This window comes from Bubalus bubalis, chromosome 16, assembly GCF_019923935.1.
Source record: "Bubalus bubalis isolate 160015118507 breed Murrah chromosome 16, NDDB_SH_1, whole genome shotgun sequence".
Taxonomy (NCBI): domain Eukaryota; kingdom Metazoa; phylum Chordata; class Mammalia; order Artiodactyla; family Bovidae; genus Bubalus; species Bubalus bubalis.
The window spans coordinates 47,326,727-47,349,639 of record NC_059172.1 but is presented as its reverse complement, the minus strand read 5'-3'; the positions used below and the strand labels follow the sequence as shown (position 1 = coordinate 47,349,639).

General features: G+C 41.0%; 1 protein-coding gene across 2 annotated transcripts in view; it reads right to left on the bottom strand.

Moving 5' to 3' along the window:
• The window catches only part of PDE3B (phosphodiesterase 3B), a 172,577-nt gene extending 160,666 nt beyond the window's left edge, over positions 1 to 11,911 (bottom strand). Inside the window, exon 1 of one of the 2 annotated variants that reach the window (XM_025266694.3) lies at positions 10,788 to 11,911. In XM_025266694.3, coding sequence (XP_025122479.1) covers positions 10,788 to 11,765 — 978 coding nt within the window. In that variant the 5' untranslated portion in view covers positions 11,766 to 11,911. The remainder of the gene's footprint in view (positions 1 to 10,787) is intronic. The other variant, XM_025266693.3, reaches the window with a different exon arrangement.
• Positions 11,912 to 22,913: the final 11,002 nt, after the last annotated feature.

Sequence of the window (22,913 nt, the reverse complement as noted above, 5' to 3'; positions counted from 1 at the left end):
TTATGACTAGCATTCCTTCTTGATTTCAGTTCTTCCTGTCTGAAGTATGTGTACTTTTGCTGGTAAAAAAAAAAACAAAACTCAGTTTTTATTTCTCTTTCTAGAAGATTTTACTGGGCATTTACTAGTTTGACAGCTATTTTCCCTCAGCACATGACAAATAACAGTCAACTGTTTTCTGGCTTCCATTCTGTTATTAATAAGTCATTTTTCAGTGTAATTGCTGTTCATTTTTTTTTGGTAAGCAACTTCTCTTTTCTCTCTGCTCTCTTTTAGAACTTCTCTTCTGTGTGTGTTCTGAATTCTGCAACGAAGGCATCTAAGGGTGGATTTCTTTTTCTTTGTTCTGCTGGGATTCAGTGGGCTTTCTGGATATCAGCTGGTATTTTTCATCAGTTCTGTAAAGTTCTATTTACCAGCCATCATCTCTTCAGATATTGCCTGTTCTCCCTTTTATTATCTCCTTTTGGAACTGCAGTTAAATTCATGTTAAACTTTTTATTGTCTAACTTTTTTGATCCCTCTTTATTAACTTCCATGTATTTTTTTCTCTCCGAAACATTATGGACAATTTCTTTGGATCTATATTCTGGTTCACAGGTTCTGTCACTCAACTGCTGTTTAACATGTGCATCAGGTTTTAAATCTGTGGTTATTTTTTCATCTTTAAAAGTTCTATTTTCAAATCTATATGATTATTCTTTAATCCTCTGTTCCCCAAACATTCCCTCAAGCTTCTATTTCATTTAAGCATATTAAACATGTTTTTGATATCTTATATATAATAGCTCCAAGCTCTGAAACCTTTGTGGGTTTCTTTTGTTGCATACCTTTTTCTGTAAGTTCTTATTCATAGTGTCCTGTTTCTTTGCAAGTTTTGTTCACTTTTTACTATGTACTGCTCAATTTCCTTGGAACTTTATCTGGGGGAATTATCTGATGTCTTAAGAAAATCTGAATTTACTTCTATTTTACTTAGAGAATTTTAGTTTATTTCTATTTATCTGAGACCACTTTACATTTTTCACTTAAGGTTCCTAAGTCTACATATGCAGCATTACTTTAGATAAAAAACTAAATAAGTACTCTGATTCTAATTGTATGATATTTTTCTACTTTGGTCACTTCTTTGAGTCCCATTTTTTTATGAGGCTTCCATACACACAAAATTAAATTTGTTTTTTTCCTGTTAATTTGTCTTTTATCAATTGAATTACTAGCTCAGCCAAAGAACCTACAAGGGAAGAAAGGAAATTTTTTCCTTTCCCACACTACTCCCACTTCTTTTTAGGGATCTGAGATTTTTCTTACTCAGTGATTTCTTTCAAAAGATATATTCTAAAATGCTTAAACTTGTAGCTTAGTTGTTTCAATTGGTTGAGTTCTTAAGGGCTTGTTATATACTGAAAGTGGCACTTAGCATATTACTTACCTACATTGACTAAACATTTGACATGTGCTCTCTCTCGTGCATCCTTTTTGCTCTCCCTCCAATAAGTAATTTCATCCAATTTGTGAAGTTCTAGTCTCTACACATTTACCCACAAACTACGGGGGGCGGTTTGAAAGATCCACCAAGAAACTGAGATTTTTAATACTCTATCCAGTTTCTTACAGGTAAAGAAGATAAAAAGTCAATAACAACACAGAAGGTATGACAAGGACATTTTACAACTTTATCAACCAGATAGCTAATAAATAGTGTGCCTAACAATTGAAAAATGTATTTGTTCAAGCACATAGATTATTTATGAAAACTGGAAAAGGAAATGGCAACCCACTTCAGTGTTCTTGCCTGGAGAATCCCAGGGACGGGGGAGCCTGGTGGGCTGCCGTCTATGGGGTCGCACAGAGTCGGACACGACTGAAGCGACTTAGCAGCAGCAGCAGCAGATCATATGTTAGGCCACATATTTTGCCCATATGACACTTAAATCAGAAATCAACAACAACTAGAAAACTTGCACATGATTAGGATTTTTTTCTAAATAATTGTTAGTCAAAAAGGGAAATCAAAATGAAAATTAGAAAATTCTTTGGACTGAACGATAACCACACTACACACCCAAATTTGTGAAATTCAACTAAAGCAATATTTAGAGAGAAATGTATAATCTTAAATACATATGCTGGAAAAGCTCAAAGTTAAAATGGGCTTAGCATCTCAATTATAAATTTTAAAAAGGAACAAGAGGGAATTCCCTGGCAGTCCAGTGGTTAGGACTCCTTACTCTCACTGTTGAGAGCCTGGGTTCAATCCCTGGTAAGGGAACTAAGGTCCACAAGCCTTCCAGTGCAGTCAAAAAAAAAAAAAGGGAACAAGAAAATAAACTCAAAAAGAGAAACAATAAAAGAGCTGATATAAATAAAACAAGTACCAGTCCCAAGAGTTGGTTTTTTAAAAAAGATTAGAAAACAAATTTCTAGTAGGATTGATTCAGAAACAAAGAAAAAAGATAGAAACGATGTTAGGAATGAAAAAGAAGACAAAAAAGCAGATCTTGAACAAATTAAACATAATAAAAAGATATTATAAAGAAAATAAATTTGAAAAGTTATACTAAAATTTCTAGAAAAATACAGCTTAAAATTTTCAAAGTCAACTTCTCCTCTAAATTGTTCAAAAGATTTAATTCAATGGCAATCAAAATCCCAATATGAATTTTTGTAGAAGCTGAGAAACTTATTCTAAAATTTATATGGAAAAGCAAAGGTCCAAATATAAATGGCAGATTCTTGAAGAATAAGATGGGGGAAAAGATAATAAGATGAGGGGACTTACAGTATACCGTCACACTAAGCTACTGTAATTAAGACAGCGTGGTGCTAACACAGGGCACGTAAACTACTCAATGAAGCACAACAGAGAAGCCAGATAGACTCACACACACAGTGAAATCTGATACAGGACAGAGGCAGCACTGCTGATAAATGGAAAATAAACTTTTCAATGAATTGTGTTGACGTAAGTGGGTATATGGGTTAAAAAAGAGCTATATGGGTAAAAAATGAGCTAGGACCTCTATATCACATTATACATGTAAATCAATTCTAGGTGGATGAAAACTATTTGAAAGGCAAAACTTTAAAACTCTGAAAAAACAACACAAGAGTCTATTCTATGACTTCCAATAGGGGAAGACACGGAGGGTCTCACACCATTAGAGGGCAAGACTAGTAGCCTTGATAATATTAAAAATAAGAACGTCAGTTTCAAAGACACCATGAAACCTGGAAGAAGATATTTACAACCGAAATAACCAATAAAAGATTATATCCAAAATATATAAAGAACTCATGAACTAAGAAAAAACAAAACTCTGAATTTTTAAAACACGCAAGACATGAACACATAATCCCTGAACAATAAATGCACTTCATAAACATAAAAAATATTCAGCCTTATTAAGTAACTAGATAAATGCAAATTAAAATCTCAAAGTAATACACTTCACACTCCACTAGATGAACAAAAATTAAAGTCAGTAAATAGGAATCATTGGTTCAAGGGCATTCTCATTCTCTACTAGCAAAATATAAATTGCGTGACCATTCTGAAAAACAATTCAACTTCCCAGAGGGTCTTAGTTTTCTACGGCTATGTGTATGGGTTGAACCCTGTCCCTCAAAAAAGGATATACTGAAGTCCTGACTCTCAATACCTTAGAATGTGACTTCATTTGGAAACAAGGTCTTTACAGAGGTGATCAGATTAAAATGAGGTGATTAGGATGTAGGCCCTAGTCCAATATGACTGGGGTCCTTATAAAAAGGATAAATTGAGGCAGAGAGACAGGGCACAGAGGGAAGACTGTAAGAAGAGACATGGGGAGAGTGCCATGTGATGAAGGCAGAGGTGGAGTGACAAATCGAAAGGCTGGAAAATGCCAAACATTGCCAGTAAAACCAGCAGAAGGTGGGAGACGGGCACGGCACAGATCCTCCCCTCAGAGCCCTCAGAAGGAGCCAACGCTGGGACAGTCTGACCTTGGCTTTCTAGACTCCAGAACTGTGAGACAATAAGCTTCTGTTATTTAAGCCACTGGGTTTGGGGTGCTTTGGCATAGCAACCCATGCAAACTGTTAGTCGTTAATGCAAACTAATACATTCCGGTAACAAATTACCACAAACTCAGTCACATAAAACGAGTTATCATCTTACAGTTCTGTGGGTCAGAAGTCTGACACAGGTCTCACTAAGTTAAAATCAAAGTGTTGGAAGGGCTGCCGCTTTTGAGGACTTGGAAAAATCCACTTCCCTGTCTTTTCTACCTTCGAGAGCCTGCCTGCTTTCTCTGGCTCCTGGCCTTCTCCCACTGTCAAAGCTAAAGGTAGACTGAGTCTTTCTCACACTATATTACCCCAATCCTACTTCCATTGTCCCTTCTCCTCCGATCTCTGCTTTCCTCTTTCATTTTTTAAGGAAGCTGTGATTACATTGGGTCTAAAAGGATAATCCTGGATAATCTCCCCACCTCAGGGTCCTTAACTTAATCCTATCTGCAAAGTTTCATAAGGCAACACACCCACAAATTCCAGGGATTATTACATGGACACCTTTGGGGTGCCATTATTCAGCCAACCACACATAGTGAAGTTGAATATGAACATACCTCGTTGTTGTTTAGTCGCTAAGTCATGTCTGACTCTTTGAGATCCCATGGACTGTAGCCTGCCAGGCTCCTCTGTCCATGGGATTTTCCAGGCAAGAATACTGGAGTGGCTTACCATTTCGTTCTCCAGGGGATCTTCCCAACTCAGGGATCAAACCCAAGTCTCCTGCATTGGCAGGCACATTCTTTACCACTGAGCCACCAGGAAAGCCTTACAACTTAGTGATTCTAGATGCATGCATGCACCTAGGAGACATTTACAAAAAATTTCACAGCAGCACTGTAGATAATAGCAAACAACTGAAAACCACCCACAGGTCCATGAACAGTGGAATGGATAAGTTTTATTATGGTGTTAAGATGAAATACTATACAGCATTGAAAAATGAACTACATCTATCCACATCAACACGAATGAATCTCAAAAGTCAAGCAAAAAAGTTACAGAAAAATTCATATAGCATGATTCTATTTGTTAAGGTTCAAAAGCAGACAATAATTACAACATATTATTTCTATTATTTAGTAATAAATAATAATAGAGTCATGTCCAACTCTTTGCAACCCTAAGGAGTATAGCCTGCCAGTCTCCTCTGCTGAAGGGATTTTCCAGGCAAGAATACTAGAGTGGGTAGCCATTCCCTTCTCCAAGGGATCCTCCCAAGCCAGGGATCAAACCCACATCTCCTTTGTCTCTTGCACTGCAGGCAGATCATTTACCACTGAGCCATTAGGGAAGCCCATGTTCAGGGGAGTTATAAAGCCAAGTAAAGGAATGAATAGCCAAAAAAAAAAAAAAAAATCAAGATAAATGTATTGTCTCTGGGACAGAGAAAAGGGGATACAAAAGAAGTTAACACAAAGGAAATGAGTGGTAAATACTTGATATTTTTCTTTTTTGTCTTATTTTCTTCCTTAAACCATATTTTAAAAATATATATATATGTACAGTCTTTTATGTATGGCATTTCTCATTAACAAATATAAATGCTGCTGCTGCTGCTGCTAAGTCGCTTCAGTTGTGTCCAACTCTGTGTGACCCCATAGACGGCAGCCCACCAGGCTCCCCCATCCCTGGGATTCTCCAGCCAAGAACACTAACTTTAAAATATGCTGAAAGCAAGTTTTACAAAATGTAAGGAAGCAACCAAATAATGTACTCTATCTGATAGAGGAGGGAAAAATCTATAAAGATAAGATAACTTCCAGGTAAATCAATACTGGAGAAAAAGTTCTAGGCTATAAAAGAGGAAGTGGGAAATACTCCTCTTCCCCAAATTCCAAGAACAGACTTCCAACAATCTCTTAAATAAACATGAATCAGCTTGTAAATAATATGGTGAACAATGTTATAAACTGTCAGGAACTGCCCACAGATAGAACCCAGCTCTACTAAAGTTTTGCTTGGCTAACACAGTTGTCCAGTTTGTTTTGTTCAAACTGAAAGCCCTTAGGTAAAGCAGGCAACAGTCCATTCACTTCGATTCTTCCTCATCTCCCCTCCTTCCTCAACATACAACGTAAATAGGCTCTGTGGCTAGCCTCTGAAGGCACCTGAGTTTGAGTCCAGCTGCATCCTAATAAGTCACCCTGAAATAACAATATCAAGTACCAAGTTTACCTATGACGTCATGAACTATGTGATTTCAAGAGTACCTCCTGTCTCTCACTTCCCTTTCTCTCCCACCACTACCCTCAACCTCTTTTAACCAGGGACACTGTTTATCAAGTAATTGGAGATGGCTGGCAAATTAAGTACAGCCTTGGAAAACCATGACCACAGGCACATATGCTCTTTACAGCAAGCACTAGGGGAACTTGGGAGTCAAGACGAAGCTTCTAGTCCTGAATCCCAATAATATCTCATGTCATAACCTAGAGACAATATTCTTTCTCCAGAGCTGAATTTTTTTCCTTTCTACAAATCTCTTCTCTCTCTTCTCTCTTCTATATCTATATAAATGTGCTAATTTCTAGACAAACTTTTCCAGCATGTATAGATTCTCTCTGTTTTAGGAAAGGTTTAAGAAGGCAGGAGAATTTGCTAAGGAAACAGGCTGACTTGGTAACTGAAAGAGAACAAGGAAAGAGAATCAGAAAAGGGCTTGCCACTGAGAAGGATTAAAAAAATCAGAGGACAATGAAAAACAAACTTCACTAAACTTGACTGAAGCCAAAGTTTTACTTATGGCTAGCCCTGTTTACCTTCCACTCTGTGTGGGAAAACAAACTATGGAGATGTTACTATTTCATGTGGTACAATGAAAATATTCTCTCACACATCATCACATCACTGCTCCACAGGACTTGTCAACTTTTATTTTTAAACGCGGCCAACTCTGCTACGACGCAGTTTTGTTCTCAGCTTATACACTTAATTTGAGCATCCCTTTGGTATCGAAAGGCTTCTTAATCTTAACACATTTTAATACATTTCTTAAAGGAGATTTCAATCAGTGTGAATGGTAAAAGCAAAAGCAAAACTCTACATACACATCAGGAACAATAAGCAGTCCTCAAACATCTAGAGCCATGGATGGACGCGGGGAAAAGGTGTTCCATAAGTTCTAACGGCTTTTTAAAAAAAACAAAACACAAGGCTAAAAACATTATTATGGGCTGTGCAAGTAAGGGTCAAGGGCATGAACCTTATTCTGTGTACAATGAAAAGCCATAAGAGATTTCTGAAACACAGCAAGTGATTTGATAAAAATCTGTTTTTGAACGATAACTCTGATGGCAAGGTACATATAATATTTACAAAATAAAGCATAAAAAACACTATGTAGGCTGATGTTTCATTGTAAAATATTAACACGAAATTAGAATTGGCCAAATTTCACAGTATTCTTTAAAAAATTCATAGAAGGTTATGCCTTGCAAATTCCTTAGGAGAATAATCACTTAAACTAAAATCTTTTTAAAACCTTCCTACTACATGTGTATCCTTTTTCAAATAAAATTAACACTTTAAATAATATTCATGTGCTTTAAGGCCACAGAATTTTAAAATATTTACCTAACCATTTAGAAAGCACTCAGCATTTTAGGTATAGAATAATATCTCACAAACAGACTAACCTAGTATTTACCTAGTCCATCACACATAAAATGATCTGGTTTACAGCTGAAATCTCCACTGTAGAAAGTATAATTAAAATGACACAGAAATGTCGTTTGTTAAATTCTGGCCAAAGTATCTCATGTAGGCAACTAAAAAAAATTTTTTTTAACTTCCTATTAGTTTCAGCTGAATCTTGGCAAATATACTCCAAACTCAGTGCTTCTTTCCATTAACCCAAGGAGCACAGTCAGCAGTAACTAAACAGTAAACCTAACTGTGAAAATCATGTTTTACAAACATATGCTATTATGCTTCAATACAGTATCCGACATAACAATCTAAAAGTTAAAAACTACCTAACATCTACTTTCACACAATTAAAAACATTTTTATTGACACGAGTTTTCAATTGCTTTTCAAAGATGTTCATAAAAATGTTTAAATTCGTAAGGAAATGAAGTGTAATAAATTTATCAATCCAAAAATGAATGTCCACATATACGGCTTAAAAGAAAAGTTCTATTAAAAAATACAGACTATTTCTTCATATTTTTCAGTTATCATACCTTGGAAAATATAGGCTAGCAATATCAACATTAAACATTTAAGTAAAACATCAAGATCTATTAACTTGTGAAGTTTTTTTATACTTTCATTTGTAGCTTACAAAAAAAGTAAACTAACGAAAAGAAATGAGTTCTAGAATTGAAAGGTGGTATAGAATTCATCTACTGGATCCCCTGATTTGACAGGAGACTGAGACTCAGAAAGGCTCACCAACTTTTCCAGTATGACGGTAGACCCAAGACTTTACCCTTGAATCTCTATGAATCTAGGGCACTTTCCCCAATATCAGCTTCTACCCAAAACCGTTTGTCTCCCTTCATTTTCTGAAATAAGAGAGTGACTTTACGATGATGACATACAAAGTTTAGCACTTTTAAAATTAGAAAGTCTCTTAATCTTTTACTTCTATAAAAGTATAGGTTTCCACTTAATTTCTTTCATATAACGTATATGCAAACAAAACCACAGATCCACTGCTGAACTTTAGGAAAAAAGCATAAGTAAAAATTTTTGTTATTACAATGTCTGCCAAGTTAAAAACACCTTGTAGTTTCTAGTATTGCCAAAAGAATATTATAGTTTGACACTGAACATTAGCTAATCATATATAAACCCCTGAACTATTAGCATATACTTAAGACCCCCAAAAAAATGTTCCTATTCATAGTGGAATGTAAAGCGTTTTCTGTACTAATAAAATATGCCCTTTTTAAAAAGCACAAATTGTATTTTCCTCTAATACAAATTAAAATTAAAGCTACCTAGCATAACAATGCCGCACCTGGTTAACTGTCGAAAAAAGGTTGCTGTGATAGAAAGAGCACCAAATCAGGAATTTGCAATTAATAAGATAACAGCCATAATTCACTACTCCAACACACTACAATTATGTTAAACTGTAATACTACTACGCTCAGGAAAACTGTCTACCAGTGTAATGAAACTATGCTAAAACACTTTCCTGGTGTTAAAAAATGCAATCTATTCACAAAAAGTCAAATGTCCATCCAATGTTATTCCTGTCTATGAAAATAGTTGATACGACTTTTCTCTACAGTGAATCTTCTGACAATTTTTCTCCTGATACATGTTTTCCTGGGCATTGTCTACTATTATCATTGGTAGTAAACTGAGAAAACAAAAGGCATGATATTTTTTGAACAATTTTTTTCAAGCATTTGACCAAATACAGACCACAAAAGCGGCCTCTGAAAACACTTTTCAGGAAGTAAGGTGTTTGTCTCTTTGAGCATTACAGATAGTATAGTAGTTTATAGATTACATTGAAGAGCAAAGAGCAAAAAAAAAAAAAAAAAAATCAGAATTAGTAACAATAAGAAACTTCTGTTTCAGATATATTAGGTCCCCAGTGTAAAATGTTTCACTTATCAAAAAGTCTGAAAACCAAGGGTATAAACTCCTACTTGCCCATTTAAGCAAACCTCTACATTTATCCTCTTAGCTGCTTAGAAGAGGGCATTGAAAACTGAAAAATCTAGGTTCAAATCCCAGCACTTCCACTGTTGATGATAATGTGTGAAGTTGGGTAATCTCTATAAGCCTCAGTTTGCTCATCTCTAACTTGAGGTTAATGTCATCTACTATACAGTGTCCTTGTGAAGGTTTAAGACAATACAAGTATTTTGCACTTAGTAAAATGCTCAGAGAACAGTAGCTATACTTAGTGAGTTTCTTCCTAATGTAGAACAGGTAAGATTTCCCTAGGCTATAAAAAGAAACTCTTTCCCTAATGATGATTTCAATTCCTTAAAAAAAAAAAAAATGTAAACCTCCAGGAAAATAAATTGTAAATGTTTTTGGTATATTTCCAAACATTACTAAGATTAAAGGTTAAATTGTTACAACATTCTCCTAATTATGCAACAAACACACAGGACCACAGAGTTAGTCTGTAAAAGATTATATTAGCTTATTACTGCTGAAATTTGGGGTGGGGGTGGGGGAAGAAACCTCTTAAAATTATCCCCAACGGTCTTTTCATCTAAGTTAACTAGTCTCTGTTCCAAAACTCACCACTTTTCTTTTAATTGTAAGACCTAAGATTTGTCCTATTATCAAGAATAATACTGATTATTTAAAACTGATTAAAATTCACACATCTATATATTCACTCATTCTAACGGCTGTATGTTATCTTTGAGGGAAACAGCACATTATTACAGCAACAAATAAATGACACCAGAAGTGTCATAATGTAATTCTTCAAATAATTACAATAAAAGATTCTTCATTCTTCTGAGAACACATCTACTGCATAAACAAACTCTTTAAAAAGTGTAGCATGCTTAGTCTGCTATTGCATTTCTATTGAAAGATAAATGGTACTTCTGCGTTTTTTTGTTTTTGTTTTTCTAAGCTTCCTGTATTTTAGGAGTTATTTCCAGAATAAAACTTTTTTTTTTTTTTTTTTTTTTTATACCCTGGAAGTAAACAAGCTTTCAAACGCACTAATTCAATTCGGGAACTGAAGCGATAAAACAGCCCTCCTTTCCTTAGCAAACCTTGCCTTTCTGGAAACGTACCTGTTCTCTCGAGATGCAAGGCAACGAAGGTCTCCTGAACATTTTGCAACTGCCAGAGTAACCGCCTGAAGTTTCTCCGAATGACACGCAGCTGGACCTCCTCCGGGGTCTGATCACAGGCACTTTTTCTTCTGCGGTACTGGACAACTGAGGTTGCTGGGGAGCTTCCCTGATTTGAAAGAAGTGATCCAGCCCCAGGGCAAGCAGGCAGCCGACGCCCCCCACCAGGCAGGACAGCAGGGGCCGGAGGGCTGGAGGCAGCGCCCCAAGGCTAGTGAAGGACACCCACCAGATGAAGCTGGAGAAGACCAGCACCACGATGCTGTGCCGGAGCCTCTCCGGCTGCGCGAGTGTCAACAAGCCCACGCAGCTCAGCACCAAGAACCACCGGCCCGCCACCGCTGGGGGTGTGTGCGGGACCGGGGCCCCGGCGTCTCCGTCCCCCCAAGACCAGGATTCCCACTGCCCCACCAAGAAGTCCCCCAGGTAACAGCAGGCGGGGAGTGCCAGCAGCCACCAGGAGCCGCCGCCGCTCCGGCCCGGCCCGGCGCCCCGCTTGGTCCGGGTCAAGAAGCAGGTGAGGAAGAAGAAGGCACAGGCGATGCTGAAGAGGGGGCTGAGGCTTTGCGAGCAGACGCTCAGCAGGGTCCGCAACCGGGCGGCCCCAGCAGCCCAGCTCTCGGGCCCCGAGCCGAGCAGCAGGGCGAGGACAAAGGCGGCCAAGGCGCCCAACAAGAGGCGCGCCCGGGAGAAGGGGGAGCCGCGCCGCGGCTGCTGAGGGGAGGCGGACGGCGGCAGCAGCAGCTCCACGTTGCAGAAGCGGCAGAGGTGGAAGAAGAAGCCGCGCGGAGGGTCCTGCCGCAGGGGGCTCACGCAGCCCTTCACGTAGCCGTTCCTCACACTCTCGAGGGGCGAGGCGGCCCCGTCCGGCGGCGGCGGGGACCGCATGGCTTTGGCGTCTCGCTCGTCCCTCCTCATGGCCGGGACGCCCGGTGGCCGCGGGGGCTCGGCACGCCCCGCTCGGACCGCAGCGGCCGCTCGCGCTCCCTCCCGCCTGGCCCCCACGCTCGGAGCGCCCCCCGGCTCTGCGGCGCGTCAGGGCTGCGCCCGCCGCCGCGGCCCGGGGTCCCCGCCGCGCGGGTGGAGGAGCGGCGGGGTCTGGGACATGCTGGCTGAGAAGAGGGGCGGAGGGGGCTCCTCTCCGGGACTTCGGCGGCCGGACCCCGCCCCCCTTCCTGTTACCCCGGGCACTTCTTGGGACTGGAGCGTCGGCGTCGCCTCCCGGCTCCCGCGGGCTGCAACAGTTACCTCTCGGCCCCAGCCTGGTCCGTTGGGCGCGCGAGCGGCGGGCGGGCGCTCCTCCCCCGCCGCTGCCCCGGCCGGGTGCGCGCCCCGCCCGCCCGCCTGCGCGCGCCCGCGCCCCGGCCCGTCCGGCAGCCAAGGGCGCCGCCGCTCCTACCGGCCGCCTGCCCCATCGCGGGCTGGGGACCCCAGCCGCCTCAGCGTGCCCAGACTGGGGAGAGCGCGGCTTGCGGCCGCCCGGAGACCGATCCAGGTTGGGAGGGATGGGAGGGACCCTTTTCGGATAGAAGGGGGCAAGCCCGCCATCCTGGAATCCCCCCAGGCGCTCAGGTTCCTTTGGGGTAAGTCACAGACCTCAGGCAGGCTCCGACAGGTCACCACTGGGGGCGTAGGGAAAGAGGGCGCTTATGGTCCCCAAGGGGAGTGCCTAGTAGAGAAACTGAGTTAAGGTGGGGAGGCGACGGGTCCCTCCTTTACCCCCATCCCAGTTTAGGGTGGACCCTTGGGCTGTCCAAGCCGAGCTGCGACCTGGTAAGTGCCAGTCCCCACCAAAGTCATGGGGAAGAAGCCTTGATCACTGTGGCTAGGTCTGTCCTCAACAGCAGCGTGGATTCTTGGGCCATGCAGCAGGCCCTTGCAGTGGCTTTTTAGGGAGGAGCACGCACGTGGAGCGCTCCCTGGGAGCATCCTAGTCGGTATTACCGAGTCTGTCTTCCTCAAGAACCATCTTCATAAAGGGAGGAGCTACCGTCCCATCGTCCCTGCACCCTTGCCAAACTACCAGTGGGTCCACATCTGTTTCTGCCTCAGCAAGCATGGAAAATCTGTTGTCGAAAAGATCTTCCCACATTGAAGGCTTTTCACTGTAACTACATATGGGGGGGGGGGGGGGGAGGCCGGAATGGGAGGATTAGGAGTTCACTCCAAGACCATTGCCAGGTTTGGATCAGTTGGCCGTGAGAGAAGCCAAATAAGATGCTATCTGTGAATTACTGATGAAACTAGCTACATGTGGGAAACACGGACTGGAAAGCGGGAAGAACTGCTGTACAGAAAGGACTGCTCTGGAATCTCACCAATCATAACTATCTTAGTGACTGAACTGTGTTTCCCTCCTCCAAAACTCTCCCTTCCACCTCATGACAGGCCTGCATGTCTCAAAGAGCTAATTCCACATTTTTCCAGGGAGATGTGAAACCTTACTGTGTGGTAAATCCCACAAACAGGCCCATTTTTCACCAATTAATCTTTGCCCACAGCCAAGACCATTTTTGTATATGGTCATAGTTCACATGCATAGCAGAAATCACAGTGAAATTAACACAAGAATTGGACCAAGATGAAAAAAGACCAGAATTTTTGTCTGCTTCTTAGATAAAGGAAAAAATATGTAATAGAGTTTTCAAATTGATTACTCAAATGCTTGCCCTAAGAGATAAAAATCATGGGGTCTTTTTTTTCACCAGGACAGTTGAAATTCTTTTTTAAAATATCTCATTTCAACAGAACTCCGCAAATACATTTTTAAATGTATTTAAAAATAAACAGGACTCATCATTACCAGTCAAAGAGTAAATTAGGAAGCTTGATGGATACATTTTGAGCTTGTACAGAAGGGCATGGCAAGCTAGTGTCAGCGTCACTGAAATGCCCATTATAAATTCTCATTGGAAATAATAAATTGCTCTGATATAATAAATTCAGGTTAAAGTTGTTGTTAATAAATACAGTTATTGTTATTACTGTTGTTTTAAAACCTTAGGCTATCATCTGAAGTAGGATAGGCATGGTAATGGAAATAGTGGTAAACTAGAAATCCATTTCATTGTTTCTAGTCATGGCCCAGCCATTCATACCCCAGCATTAAGCAAGTCATGTAACTTTTACAGGCCTCAGTGTCCACAGTTGTAAAGTGAAGCAATTTCATTTTGATGATCTTAAAATCACTTCCAGTTTTAAAAAGCTGTGATTTCTACATGCCAAAAATATATAGGCCTTTTTAGGATCCAAGTATTGCTAAGAGTAATAAAGTAAATAAGGCAGAGCACCAAAGAATTGATGCCTTCAAACTGTGTTGCTAGAGAAGACCCCTGAGAGTCCCTTGAACAGCAAGGAGATCAAGCCAGTCAATCTCAAGGGAAATCAACTCTGAATACTCATTGGAAGGACTGAAGCTGAAGCTTCAGTATTTTGGTCATCTGATACGAACAGCCAGCTCATTGGGAAAGTCCCTGATGCTGGGAAAGATTGAGGGCAGAAGGAGAAGAGGGTGTCAGAGGATAAGATGACTGGATTGCATTACCCATGCAATGGACATGAACTTGGGCAAACTGCGAGATGGTGAGGGACAGGGAAGCCTGGCATGCCGCAGTCCATGAGACCACAGAGTCGGACACAACTGGGCGACTGAACAACAATTGCTATGAGCAACCTTTGAATTATTCATACCACCAAACTAAAGCAAACTCTGTGTTGACAAAGATAAAAGGATTTGTATCCAAGGACTGCTGCTGCTGCTGCTGCTGCTAAGTCACCTCAGTCGTGTCGACTCTGTGCAACCATAGACGGCAGCCCACCAGGCCCTGCCATCCCTGGGATTCTCCAGGCAAGAACACTGGAGTGGGTTGCCATTTCTTTCTCCAATGCATGAAAGTGAAAAGTGAAAGTGAAGTTGCTCAGTCGTGCCCGACTATTAGCGACCCCATGGACTGCAGCCTACCAGGCTCTTCCATCCATGGGAGTTTCCAGGCAAGAGTACCGGAGTGGGGTGCCATTGCCTTCTCCCATCCAAGGACTATTATCTGGAAAATAAAATGCAAAGTCCTCTTCATACTTCCCAGTTCTCCTTCTCTGAACCAATTCCAGCACCTGAGAAGATTGCAAAATAAAATGTAAGGACATGCCCAAAGACCATCAGTTTACTTAACTAAAAGTGGAAGTGTTAGTCACTCAGTTGTGTCAACTCTTTGTCACCCCATGGACTGTAGCCCACCAGGCTCCACTGTACGTGGGATTCTCCAGGCAAGAATACTGGAGAGGGTAGCCATTCCCTTCTCCAGGGGATCTTCCCAACCCAGAGATGGAACCCAGGTCTCCTGCATTGCAGGCAGATTCTTTACCGTCTGAGCCACCAGGGAACGCTTTCACTTACTTAAATAAAAATATGAATCAGCTAGCGATGTTTATAACAATTTCCTTTTCTCTTTACAGTTTTTATCAGAGATTATTAGTAGGTCACATGTCTTAGGGTTAAAATTATTTATTCTTTTGCCACTTTTAAGCAACCAGTAGATTTATTTAGCTCCTGTCTTAGGGTTTAAGAATGTATGACCATTATCTGTTGTGAAAAAAAAAAGACCTAAAGTGATAACATACCTTTGACTTTTCTCAACCATCTCTACCTCAGCCTCATTTTTACCTGGCTTTGCCTTCCCTCATGTCTTGACACATAATCTCCCCACTGGACTCATTCTCCCAGTTTACTGATCCCTCACATAGGATCCTGGTGCTTACCACCCAGCTCCTGAGTCCTTCTGGTGCAGTGCAACCCCTGTCTACTTCTGTATTCTGAATAGGACGTCCTTGCCCTCAAACCCTGAAGACCCAGTTTTCCCATGTGCCCCAGTTTATAGGATGAGAATTTTGTTTTGTTCTCTATATTAGGTCCCCACACCAATAAGCTGCCAATGCTGCAATTAATTATGGAAGAACTAAAATCGTGCCTAGGTCATTCCAGTGTCAGGGCCAAAAGCTCTGCCCATAAACAGTAGTCTACTGGTAAGGACCTGATTGGTAGGCCTTCTAGATGCCACTGTCTGCCCACCTATCTAAGCATACAGGCACCAAATGAGATGTCCCATTGCTGGGCTCAACCCAAATGTTAGAACACTCAGTTTTTCATGTGGGACCTCTGGGTCTCACTATTCCTTGTTTGGAAATTGCTCTCTGTGTGAATTCTCTTGTTCTCTCCTTTGTCCTCAAAGAAGCCAAAATAACACATGACCTCTTCTTAGATCTTAGCAACTCCTCCCCACTTCTTCTGTCCTCTGATGAGTCTTAACTCCTCATCCTTATACCTTGTGCTTTCAGTCTCTTTTTTTAAAAGAAGACAGGATTATTTCCTAAATTCTAAAATCCAGATGTAAAGAAAATCCATTTCTAGAGCAGGATTCCCAGAAATTCCCTTCCAAAATTAAAAATTTTAAATGGATTGTAGTCCCTACACATATTGGTGATCATATTACCATGGAATATAAGTAGGAAAGGGTGGGTAAAGGTGAATGGATGAGGGCTAAGACTCTCCAGTCACTATCACTGTTCCATGATCAAGTGAATTCTCAGGTTCTGACTCCTCAGCTCAATTTATGGAGGAGCCTCTAAAGATTTGCTAAGAACAGTTGAACAGTAGCAGATAAAGATTATCAGTTCTTTAAGAGCTTTTTAAATTACTGTTCTTATTCTGTATTGTCACCTCTCAACCCTAGTTTTCAAATTTCTTCAAAAGAATTGTTATGCAAATAAAAGCAGACTTGTTATTGAAGTGGGCTTCCCTGAAGTGGCTCAGAGGGTAAAGAAACCTCCTGCAATGCAGGAGACCTGGATTTGATCCCTAAGTCAGAAAGATCCCCTGGAGAAGGAAGTCGCAACCCACTCCAGTATTCTTGCCTGGAGAATTCTATGGACAGAGAAGACTTGCAGGCTACAGTCAGTCCATGCAGGTCGCAAAAAGTTGGACAAGACTGTGTGACAAACACCGTTATTGAAGTGGAGATGTCCTGGGTCAGAGCCTGACTACTAGCAGGTCTCTGACACCTCCTACTCTGATCCGAAGCCCCTCTTTGGAATCCTTGGGCCAAAAGAAAGGAAGACAGTAGAGAAGGAGGGAAACAAAGAAAGGAAGGAGGGAGGAAGGGAAAGAAAAGGGAAAAAAATTTGGAAGGGAGGGAGGGAGAGATGGGGGAAAGAAACAAAGGAAGGAGGAGAGGGAGGAAAGAAAGGAGGAAAAGGGGAGGGAGGGAAGAAGGAAGGAAGATTTAAAGCCTCTGTAATAGACTATAAAATGGATCTGAATTGGATTTTGGAAAGCGGTTAGGACTGCGTTCTCTTTCTAAAATGTAACTTTTCAGAATTCAGTAATAAAGCAATCCTAATTTTTCAGGGATAAAGATATAAAGCAGTCTGAAAAAGAAATTTTTATAAATAGCCAGTAAATTAAGCAGTGTCATTGAGATTCCAAATTCCAAAACTAGAACGCTTTCTTAAGATAGGAGAAAACTTTAAAAGGTATTGAAAGAACGAAAGAAATAACATTTTCAAACTTACATTTGAAAACAAGAAGACTGGCTTTTCTCTGGAAAGAAAGGTATATTCTATTCCTCTGGTATAGAAAGGTTTGTTCTGTTTTCAATATGCAGTGGCAGTTGCCTAAGTATGTTTGTTGCTGCTTCTACTGCTGCTAAGTTGCTTCAGTCGTGTCCGACTCTGTGCGACCCCATAGATGGCAGCCCACCAGGCTCTGCCGTCCCTGGGATTCTCCAGGCAAGAACACTGGAGTGGGTTGCCATTTCCTTCTCCAATGCATGAAAGTGAAAAGTGAAAGTGAAGTCGCTCAGTCGTGTCCAACTCTTAGCAACCCCATGGACTACAGCCTACCAGGCTCCTCCATCCATGGGATTTTCCAGGCCAGAGTACTGGAGTGGGGTGCCATTTCCTTCTCCATCTAAGTGTGCTAATACTACCTGTTTTCCTTCCAGCTAATACTCATCTCAGAATCTGAACCTCACTTTGACTCACTCTTTAGATCATCTCAACAAGTATTTATTGATTGCCCTCTATATGCAGAGCGTCATGCTAGATGCTAGTCAGAACAATTAAAAACTACTGTAGAAACTTCTAGAAGCTTCCTCAAGATGCAGTTTTATGTGGGAGGTAGGGCCTATGTACATAGATCGTTAAAGAGCACAAGAGAATATATGATTTAAAAAAAAAAAAAAAACTGTTGGGAACTGTGCTTGAGAACTATTAAGAAAGGAGAGAGTCATTCTTCTCTGGAGTCTCCCTCCTGTATGGTCATCTCAGCTCGTTTTCAAGTTTTGTCCTCTCCCCAGTATCTGTCTGGATGGCTGTCTTCCTCCCTCTCTCCCCTCTGCCCACCTTCTCTCTCTCATCTCTATATTTAATCCCTCACTTCTTTTCTCTCTCATCTCTATATTTAATCCCTCACTTCTTTTACTTCCTCGGCTCTCCTACGCACCATTCCCTTCTGCAAGCGATGAACCTCTCTCCCTTAATGAATGCATTCATTCATTCAACGTTTATCAAGTGCCTGACATTGTGCTGGGGACTGTGCTAGCTGACAAAGATACAATGATGAAAGATGGGATTCCTTCCCTTCAGGGTTCATGGTGAAAGCTAGAAAAGTAAGCTCAGTGTACTGAACGAGCTCAGAGGAGGGAAACCTAACCCAGACCAAGGGTGGAGTATCGGGCAAGGAGTAATGCTCTTGAGGAATCAGAGAAGGAGATTTTGAGGCTCAGTACTGAAAGATGCCTTCCAGACTTTCCTGGCTCAGACGGTAAAAGCATCTGCTTACAATGCGGGAGACCCGGATTCCATCCCTGGGTCGGGAAGATCCCCTGGCGAAGGAAACGACAACTCACTCCAGTACTCTTGCCTGGAAAATCCCATGGACGGAGAAGCCCGGTAGGCTGCAGTCCGTGGGTTCACAAAGAGTCGGACACGACTGAGTGACTTCACTTTCACTTTCACTGAAAGATGAGACATTAACTAAATAAAACAGGAGAAAAGATAGCCTGGACAAAGGAAGCAAGTGACTTTAAAGTTTTGGAAGAATAGTGCATTGGGCTGGAGTGTAAGATATGAAGCGGCAAAGAACAAAAGTGTAAGGAATTGAGGAGGCTAGAGAGATGGTACAGAGAAGGCAATGGCAACCCACTCCAGTACTCTTGCCTGGCAAATCGCATGGATGGAGGAGCCTGATAGGCTGCAGTCCATGGGGTCGTGAAAAGTCGGACATGACTGAGGGACTTCACTTTCACTTTTCACTTTCATGCATTGGAGAAGGAAATGGCAATCCACTCCAGTGTTCTTGCCTGGAGAATCCCAGGGACGGGGGAGCCTGGTGGGCTGCCATCTATGGGGTCGCACAGAGTCTGACATGACTGAAGCAACTTAGCAGCAGCAGCAGCAGCAGAGAGATGGTATGGTCCTAACATGAAACTGGAATTTATTGTTACGATTTGTTATACAGATGTTCCTTTTCTATTTGTTTGTTTACATAGTAAAGTCTTCAATATACTCCTCAAACATAAGAATCCTGTCTTAGTCTCCATCCTATGCATAAGCACTCAGTTAATGCTCAAAATTTTTTTAAGTAAAACAATTTAAATCAGAGTGTTTTAGTTGCATGCCCTTTGGTTTTTGTTATTGTTTTATTAGTCAATGAGTTTTCACTGAAACTTTTAATACCTGATTTAAAACAAGTTTCCATATTATTACTGAAAAATATTTTTCTTAACATCCATTTGCACAAAATCAGTAAAAGAACACTTTCTCTTAGATTTATAGAAATTATTAAGCTTGATTTGATTTCCACTATAAGGTAAATGTTTAAGAGATGTGTGGGCGAATTATTTTTTTTTACTCAAGTGATAGTACCTAGATTTCTTTTGCCATGAAAGAATATATTCTACTGCTTTAAGAATTTTCCTTTTTTTATGTCTCTTTTTCAGAGCAACAACTGTATCTATGATGCAAATCCACTATATTTTTACCAGAAGTAACTGGTCAAAGTATAGACCTGTAACTGTTAATCTGAAATTGCCTGGATTTTTTTTTTTTTAATTAAACCTAAAGCCCGAATCTTGAACAATAAACAGCAATGCAGACTCTTTCCAAGTTTCCTGTTCCTTCCTTAGACAAGCGGTAGTTTCTTCAGCTCTGGCTATCCCAGCAGATCTGAAGGGTCACAGCCACGATGGTGGCAGCCTACCGTTGACACTGAACTTGTGGTTAATTGTGGAGTTCTGCCACAAAACCACCGCACTGCCACAAGCTGGATTCTTGCCCAGGAGAGTGACATACTGCCAGGCTAAGCAACGTACAGGAGGCAGGAGAGCAGACTGCCTTTTACCCCAGGCAGCCGTTGTTTCTGGATTCCAGCGGAGCCAGAAGTCAGGCACACTAGGAAAATTTAGAAGTATGCTTTCTCCACTAAACCTACTTCAAATGTATTGTGTTGTTCTTCAAGAGAAGCTCAGAAAGATTCTTCCAATTCATTATCTAGCATCATCAACAAAGGCAAGACTATTCATTACTAAATTTTTCAAAATGAGCGTTGGAATTGGAAATAAAATGATTACTGTTAACTAGTAAGTGAGCCACATACATAGGATCACTGCAAATAGGAGCAAATAATGTGTCTTTGTGTGTGTTGCTAAGCTCCACACAGCAGCAGGGCAGCTCTGGGAACTTTGAAAGTCAGGGCAGCATGCTGCGAGGGAAGGAAACTTTAGAGTCAATCAGATCTAGTTACCACTTTGCAGCTGCAGGACCTTGGAAGTTACCTAATGTTTCATGTTACCTGCCTCATCTACAAAATGGTAATAACAGTGTCTACCTTATAGGGTCATCGTTATGGATTACTTTAATCTGTAAAATGACTACCAATGACTAGATGCTTTGTAAATGTAAGTTTATTTTTCTTATATCCTATTCTCTTAACATTCTTCATCCTTTCCGGACTTTCCAGGATTCTATCGATGCTGGGTTTTTCCAAGATCCCCAGATTATATCATCTGTTCAACTTGTTTTCAAGAATTCCTTTCAATGCTATATCAATCAACCAGGAATCTGTCTTTCTAACTACACAGATAGATAAATTAGCAGCTCTCTTTCATCACAAGGCAAATGCTATAGGGATTTTATGCTCTATTCTAATTCTTTACTATAAATGCAAACAAATTTAATACATTAATTTTTAAAGGAATGACTGACTACACATTATTATCATAATTTTATGGGCTTACATATCTGAGATCCCATTCTGCTAAAAAGATGTTGATTAAAGTCCCATCAGTGATAACATGGAGAAAAAGAAAAAAAAGTCAAACCTTACAACCAGTTTCATCCATAATAACATAAATCACAGTAAAGACAAATAAACATTTTTATTTGCAAAAGTCTATTTATTCAGACTGTGCCAAGCATTGCCCTAGATACTAAAAGTACAAATATGAATAAGCTATAGCCTTTGCCCTCCATTTGGTAGAAGACAAGATATGTAAACATTGTAAACAAGTGAAGCACATATGAAATGCTCTAATATAGCTCTTTAAAAGTATCTGCAGACAAATAGATAAGAAAGCTGTGGTACATATACACAATGGAATATTACTCAGCTATTAAAAAGAACACATTTGAATCAGTTCTAATGAGGTGGATGAAACTGGAAGGTATTATACAGAGTGAAGTAAGTCTGAAAGAAAAGCACCAATACAGTATATTCACTTATATATATGGAATTTAGAAAGATGGTAATGGTGACCCTATATGCAAGACATCAAAAGAGACAGATATAAAGAACTGACTTTTGGACTCTGTGGGAGAAGGCAAGGATGGGATGATTTGAGAGAATAGCATTGAAACATGTATATTACCATATGTGAAATAGATCACCAGTCCAAGTTCAATGCATGAAATGGGGGACTCAAAGCAGGTGCACTGGGACAACCCCAAGGGATGGGATGAGGGAGGTGGGAGGGGGTTCAGGATGGGGGGCACATGTACACCCATGGCTGATTCATGTCAGTGTATGACAAAAACCACCACAATATTGTAAAGTAGCCTCCAATTAAATTAATTTTTAAAAAAAGTATAGTGGCGGTTTGAAGACACGCTACCCTGGGTACCAAAGAACACATAGAGGTTTCCCAGGTAGATAAGGAGAAGGTAGAGCATCCACACAGAGCAGTATGTGCAAAGACACGGAGGTGTGAAAGCACAGACACTTTTGCATCTGTTACCAGGTAGGTGTCATTTGGGTTGGAAGGAAGGTGGACATGGAGAAGTGAAGTTGGATAGGTAGGTGGTTTCTCTGGTGGCTCAGACGGTAAAGAATCTGCCTGCAATGCAGGAGACCCAGGTTCGATCTCTGGATTGGGAAGACCCCCTGGAGAACGGAATGGCAACCCATTCCAGTATTCTTGCCTGGAGAATTCCTGGAGAGAAGCCTGGTGGGCTACAGTCCACAGGGTTGTAAAGAGTCGCACATGACTAAGTGACTAACACTCAGGTAGGTGGTAGTCAAATTATGGGATGCTCTAGAAGCCATCCTGAGAAGATTGGAATTTATTCTGTGAGAGATAAGGAACTTTAAAGGGGTTTGTTTGTTTTGGCGAAGCCGTGCAGCTTGTGGGATCTTAGTTCCCTGACCAGGGATTGAACTCTGGTTCATTGGCAGGAAAAGCCCATGTCCTAACCACTGGGCAGCCAGGGAATTCCCAGGGAACTGTTAAAGGTTTTTAAGCAAGGAACAGGCATGATTGTTTTTTTGGCAAGGGAGGGGCATGATCAATTTTAATTGTACATTTCAAATCTCAATGCTAGTACCACTTGAATAGTTTGGTAGAGTGTGAAACCAAAGCCAGGAAAATCATTTCAGAAACCTTTATAATAGGTCAAAGGAACGATAAAATTCTCTAAGGCAATGGAAGTAAATTTGGAAGGAAAGGACTGAATTAGTAGAAAGCAACTACAGACCTTTCAGATCAGTCCCATAGAGGGAAAGGGGGAATTCAATGAGGG